At 33.8% G+C, this 6,371-nt stretch overlaps 1 protein-coding gene across 1 annotated transcript in view; it reads left to right on the top strand.

Moving 5' to 3' along the window:
- The first annotated feature begins 3,191 nt into the window (after window positions 1–3,191).
- The window catches only part of LOC142357978 (uncharacterized), a 7,769-nt gene continuing 4,589 nt past the window's right edge, over window positions 3,192–6,371 (top strand). The window contains exons 1-2 of the mRNA XM_075409461.1: window positions 3,192–3,470; window positions 5,784–6,108. Of these exons, the coding sequence (XP_075265576.1) occupies window positions 3,192–3,470; window positions 5,784–6,108 (604 nt within the window). The remainder of the gene's footprint in view (window positions 3,471–5,783; window positions 6,109–6,371) is intronic.

Raw genomic sequence — 6,371 nt, 5'->3', positions numbered from 1 at the left:
CCATTTTATGTTAATTTTTTGACAAAAAATAATAGGTTTGATATTTTGATTTCATATATAAAAGATTATTATTTTTTTTGGTAAAAAACACTAAGTTTCTAATGAAAGATATACAGACATCTTAAAAACTCCATCCTCACAATTGAAAATTTTTCTGCCTTTCACTTAGTGTTTTTTAATAAAATTGGTTTCATTCAATAGCGTCACCATGTTAGAGGTGTCCAATTTGCTAGTGTCGATGTCTTAACTTGTCCAGGTTCCTAATCCAAAAAATGGTTCCTTGTGCAATTTTTTTGGTTTGTTATAGCTTTTTTTGTACAAAACTGCTTGTTTTTACATCTCTGAGACGTTAAATTTTGGGTTTTGCAAAAGTTCTACTAAGGGTGTTTTGCAATTGCGTATTTTTTAGTATAAGCGATAATTTTTGAATCGTATAACGGTTATTATATGGAAATATAACGGTGCTATTATTCAATCAATAGCACTTCTCATTTCTTTTGTATGTATTTTTGTTTGCAATCAACGGCTATATGTGGATTAACTCACTGCACTTTTACTTTTTCACTCTTGCATTAAATTTCTTTAGTTTAGCAGCAATTTTTTTAACAAAAAGTTTTCTAAGAATTTTTTCCTAATGAGAAACCAAACTGAGGCGTGCAACCCAAGAAGGATGTGTTTTGAAACACCTGGGTTGGGCATAGAAGGTACCAGATTAACTTTGCAACAAAATCGACTCTGATCAGACGAACTTGAGTTGCGTAGAGTGGATATCAGATATAATTGGGTTGGGCACTGGGGGTACCCAGACTAACAAATTTCAAAATTGAAGGAGCAGTGACCTTCGATTTAACAAAATTCTTTTCAGAAAAACAGATGTTACGCTGTTTAGATGTTTTTCGAGAAAATTAGTAAAAAATTATTGTTCCTACCCCCTTTGTGCTCGGTTGCGGGGTGACAAGGATTTTTTTTCAATTTAACTATTAGTTTTCCAATTTGCAATTTTGTTGAAGAATTGAGATATGCCTGTTTCATTCTAATTGATTTATCACATAGCTTCATTATCAGCAGGTCTCGCTAAATTTATAATAAAAATACTTTCATCTGAGAGAATTTAATTCATGTTTTGATTAATCGCTTTTTTGGCTTCGGGAAAGTGTGTACGCAAAAAAAATAGATTCTTGGATGTAACTGGTGATCTTACACTATTCCTGTCTCAGTGTAAATTTTGATTTTCACCCTTGTTTGTCTTTATTTCTGTCCGTTGACAGGTCTCGGATAATTTAAAACGAAATGATATTGGTTTTTTTTAAAAAAATGTTTTTAGTTATCTTCTAACGGTTGTTTACCTTGATACTATCGGTTAGTTAAAAAAAATTGTGAACTTTGTTTTTTTGCCGAAATTGTTAATTTTTCTTCTCTCTTTAAAACAGATTTCAATCTAAATAACAGGGCTCTACAATGTGGACTTTTTATTTCATTACTTTGTTTTGCTTCCCGAGGCTTCTAGCAATGCAATTTTGTGATTTTTCTTTGTGAGAAAAATTAGAAAATCTGTTAATGATGTGATTAGTTCTGCTAATTTTAACAAAAAATAACTCTCAAAATAGTTATAATTCAGGACCTATATGCTATTTTAAAATTTTCTTGATGAATTTCATCGATGTATGTTTTAGTCATCTGATTAAGCGGTAACAAATGAAAAAGCCATTATTTTGGTGACTTTAATACATCACCGCTAAAACATTTCAGTGAGCTGAGTTGTTTCCGTATTGAATATTTGTTTAGTTTTGTTAAATTTTAGGACAAGGTTTTAGAACAGGCATGAATTTCGTCACATAGTAAAAATGACTTCAAAAACCACTTATTAAATATAACAAGAGAATATAACTTTTCGCCGACTTGTAATTTAGTCTGATCAGTGACAGCTGCCATCAGATTTCAAGCAAGACGTAATTGATTCCTTTATTTGGCTTAATCTTCATCCAACGGTTTTCTGGCGTCGATAATTTTTGTTCAATTTTGAGTTTTTCAGTAACTGATGTTCAATTTTTCCTTGATTTTCAGGTAACCGAGTTTTTCGTTATTGTTGCGTTTTGAATCATTAATACAAATATCAGTTAGAAAACCAACAGAGCTCATAGGCTTTTTAATGACGTTTTTTGATCCAATTCATGTACTGTTTTATTTTCTCATTACTACGAGACCATTTTGTTTCGAATAATTTTATTAATTTTTTGAATCTCGCCTTTTTTGCGTATGTCTTGATATTTTTTTTGTTTTTTTTTGTCTTTCATTTGGAATTGGCTACTGTTTAACAATGACTGCTGTGAAAGGGGGTTTTTTCTCTGGCCAAATGTTTTGCTTCGTGCCATTAGTGTCACGCTAGTGAAATGAAATAATTATCTTACAGTTACTCGCGTATTTCAACTGTCAATATTTGAGAATCAAGTATCCTTTGAAATTCATTACTCTTTTCAAATTGAATGTTTTCTATCTCTACTTCGTTAGCAGACGCAAGCCAAGGATGTGTATGAGTGCCGAACTTGCCTGTTAATTCTTAACACATGGAAATGCTCCACTCAACAAAACAAAACAATATCAGTCTCCGGCGAGTTCTTGACAGCCAAAAATTATTGCAATTTTTTGATAAATAAATCTCTGCAGCAGTGAATACCTGCTCTTCAGGAGACTAGCTGTTTTTTTACGGCTGGACCTCTTGATTCTGTACAGAATATCCAGACTCTGAGATGGGTACTGATCAGACTGTACGGGTTCTGAAAAGGGCTCTGTTCAGACTATACAGACCGTAGAGTAGCTTCCAGAATCAGTCGCTGGCCGCGCTTACCACTTTTGCGCTAACTAATTTGCTGTGATCAGAGTTGGCTCGGTTTGCGCATCTCAATGTGGAAAGTTCTAACAGAAAAATTATAAATTTCAATGAATTTTTATAGATTTTAAGACAATAAGTTTTATTGTCATAATGATATCACTTAGGTTGATTTCACTTCGAATTGTATAGGAATGTTAAATTGTGCAAGCTAGACGCGAAACTTCCGGAAACAAATTTATAAGTTATCGCAGCATTTTCATGTAATTTGATTTCAGGACAACCACTATACGTTGACAAATACGATTTCAAAAACTAATTCTGTTCCTTTTTAATCACAGCTACGGACCCCGTGGTGGCCCTAATGCGGCGTGATTTTGACGAAGACCGACTGTTCACTCTGAACCCTACAACCGAGAACTGCACCCTACAGACCAACATCACAGACAGCATTCGGATCAGCACTGAGCCTCCAGCAAACGCAACAGACCCTACATTCGTGTGGCGAATCGAATGTGGGCTGGAAAACGCGTCGCTGATAATTGACATGATGAAGCCAACGTATCTGACTGATGAAATGATTCGGCTACACGTTTTGAGTGAAGACGATTGCAATATGAAGTTCTCATGCGAGGTCTATGGAGTAGGTCACAACTTTCATATCTTTGATGTTTTAAAAATGATGTTATCAAGTTTTGTAATTACTGTCAAATGGCTCAGCACACCAAATTATACAACTTCAATATTTGAACAATATTTCACCTTGAATTGTTGCGAGCTGCCCGGTGTTGATAAAGTATCTGAACTAAATGTAATAAAAAAGAAGTAATCAAAAAATAATTTCTGCGGTTCTAAGCTACAAAATCTCCGAAAAAAATAAAGGGAAAACACGATTGAAGGCAAAAGTAACCAAATAGCTGCTGTTGTTGAGTTTTTGAAGCAAATATCTACAGAAGTTTCTTTAGTTTTTGAGTTTGCCTGATTTACTGATTCATTTTTCTTCTAAACTTTTTCAAATAGAAGTATCGTTTTCAAAGAAAAGAGTCAAGATGAGTGATGCGTCATCAGATTGTTTTTTTCTCAAATTTGTCAATTTTGGGAAAAAAGTGGCTACAAAACGTCAACAGTGCCAGTAACTCAATTATGAAATCTCTTTGGATTTGTTAAACCAACCAAAGTCATACCCCGATTGTATTTGTTAAGCAAAACAATATACAGAAGATGCACAACTTGTTTTAATTGAAGCTTGTGGTTTATGGCAAAAAATTGAAAAATGTCCGCTCTAACAAAATAATCGTTATAGAAATTACGTCATAGAAATGTTTTTGAAATGATTTTATATACGATTTGGTAACGCAATATTGCTTTCTATTTATGTACTTTTTGTAATGATAATAGGGAGTATGGTAATTGTCAAAAAAGGTACGCCAAAATATTTTTTTGTTGGAAGGCTCTTTTTATTTTAAGTTTAACCATTTTCATGATTTTTGAACTCAAAAATAAGTAGTGAGTTTGGTCCCGCTGAAACAAGATGTTAAGTAAAAATACCGAGTGGATTTGCAGCGTAACGGTGTGAAAAAAGAGGTTTTTCGGTGGTGGTATTTTATTTACAGGCATAAACTTGGGCTTCAACTTTTTTTACTGCTTTTCCAGTTTTTTTTATAGCATTTTACTTACTAAATGGTTCTCCAAGTCCAATGCTATAGGTTTCTGGGTCAAGTTTGTTTCTTTTGTCAATCAAAACTCTTTGAATTGTAATTCATAACTTGTCCTACTTAGTTCTTTTATTATAAATTAAGTGAACATTTAGATTTCTTGGTCGCTTTCGCGGCCAGTTCATCATTGCAGACCGTTGTCACGGTTTATTTTTGTGCAATGAGTGTGACTTTTTTCCTAATCAAAATGTTTTTGACTTTTATTTGTTAAAATATTCCAAATAATTTCGCTAGTCACTTAAATGTGCTTATTCATACATTGCAAAAGTTTGCGATGATTCTATTTAAAAGTTTGCGATGATTCTACTTAAAAGTTGGCGATGATTCTATTTAAAAGTTTGCGATGATTCTATTTAAAAGTTTGCGATGATTCTATTTAAAAGTTTGCGATGATTCTATTTCTATTCTCGCAAACAAAATGAGGTACCGGTTTCATTTCCGCGAAAAAGAAACCTAGCTTGCTCTGCAGAAGAAATTTACTTCAATATGCAAAGTTTTTAATTAGAACAATTGTTTTGGTAAATGCTAAGTTGACTTTAGGATATGCAACAAATGTCTATAATAATAAAATAAGATACTCTTCTTTCAGAAAAAGACATAAACTTGAAAACAACCAGCTAAATTGTTTGCGTTACGTTAATAACAGAAAACTGTTCTGCGCTGTTGAGGTTTTTCAGCGATATAGCAAAATTGTTGGCAATTTTCTTTTTTTTTCTTTTTTTGTAGTCAGTTCTTTAATTGCCATTGATCAAATGGGTTTTTTAACAAAAAACATCCATTCTATCCCAGATGCTGGAAAGTTGAGTTAAATGGAACGAACCTGTATGCGTTGTTTGGTACTATTAAATAGGAGAAAAATTGATCGATCCGACACCATAAATTGTAGAAAGAAATGTTTTGGTTCATTAAATAGTTTTTGCGTTTGTATTTGCATCAAAATTATTATCAGATTAAATTAATGAGAAAATTTATTGCACCATATTAGAGTAATAAAATAAAGTAACTTGTGATCATAAATTGGAGCTAGAAATGATAGGCTTCTTCTAAGGTAGCATTTTAATATTCTTGCAATTTGGGCTAATTGGCTCTGTGAAGAGCACAGGGTTACATCAATTAAGAGTCTGTGGTGTTGCAACCCCAAAATAACCCCAGCTTCACTCTCACCATAAAAGGGTCAATACTAAATCAACATAACGAGCTCGCAGTTACTCTGATGCAATAAAGTTTTAAAATTTTTTCAGAGATCATTAGAGGAAAAATGGAAAACGGTCGACGACTGTGAAGAAGGAGCACTTCTTGCAGGTGATAACCAAGCATCAATGACATTTCGATTCCTAAAATTGTTTGATCTTCAGTTTCTCAACTCACCCTATAACCCAAACGACACAAGACTTCCCCTTGAAGTCAGTTTTAGCTTCAAGGGCATCCAGCACACTTCGCAGCAGTTTTTCAGAGACTATTGGGCACCTCGGAGTTTCATTTCGGATGTATACGCTGGTCACACGGTCAGGATTGATGTGGAAATTTACGATCCAAACGCAGCAGTAACGTGTGTCCTCGAAAGCAGTTAGGACCATTTTTTCACCTTTTGTTTCCACATGTTGATGTGTTTTCTGTCATTCAGTGTGACAGAGATAAATTCTTGGTTATCACATATTTTTTACCGCCCGAGAGAAGTTATCAGACTCCGACGCGAAGTATGCAATAACTTCAAGAGGACGATAAAAACCTGTCGTAGTTTTTAACCACTCGTTTCGATTGCAATTGTTGCGATCTGAAATTATAGCCCCCCCCAGCTTAGTGGTCAGATAACGTATAGCCCCCCCCCC

This window comes from Convolutriloba macropyga, unplaced genomic scaffold (genome assembly GCF_964194025.1).
Source record: "Convolutriloba macropyga unplaced genomic scaffold, txConMacr16.3 SCAFFOLD_3584, whole genome shotgun sequence".
Classification (NCBI taxonomy): Eukaryota; Metazoa; Xenacoelomorpha; order Acoela; family Convolutidae; genus Convolutriloba; species Convolutriloba macropyga.
Note: the sequence above shows the minus strand (reverse complement) of the source record. Positions and strands in the feature narration are given on the sequence as shown.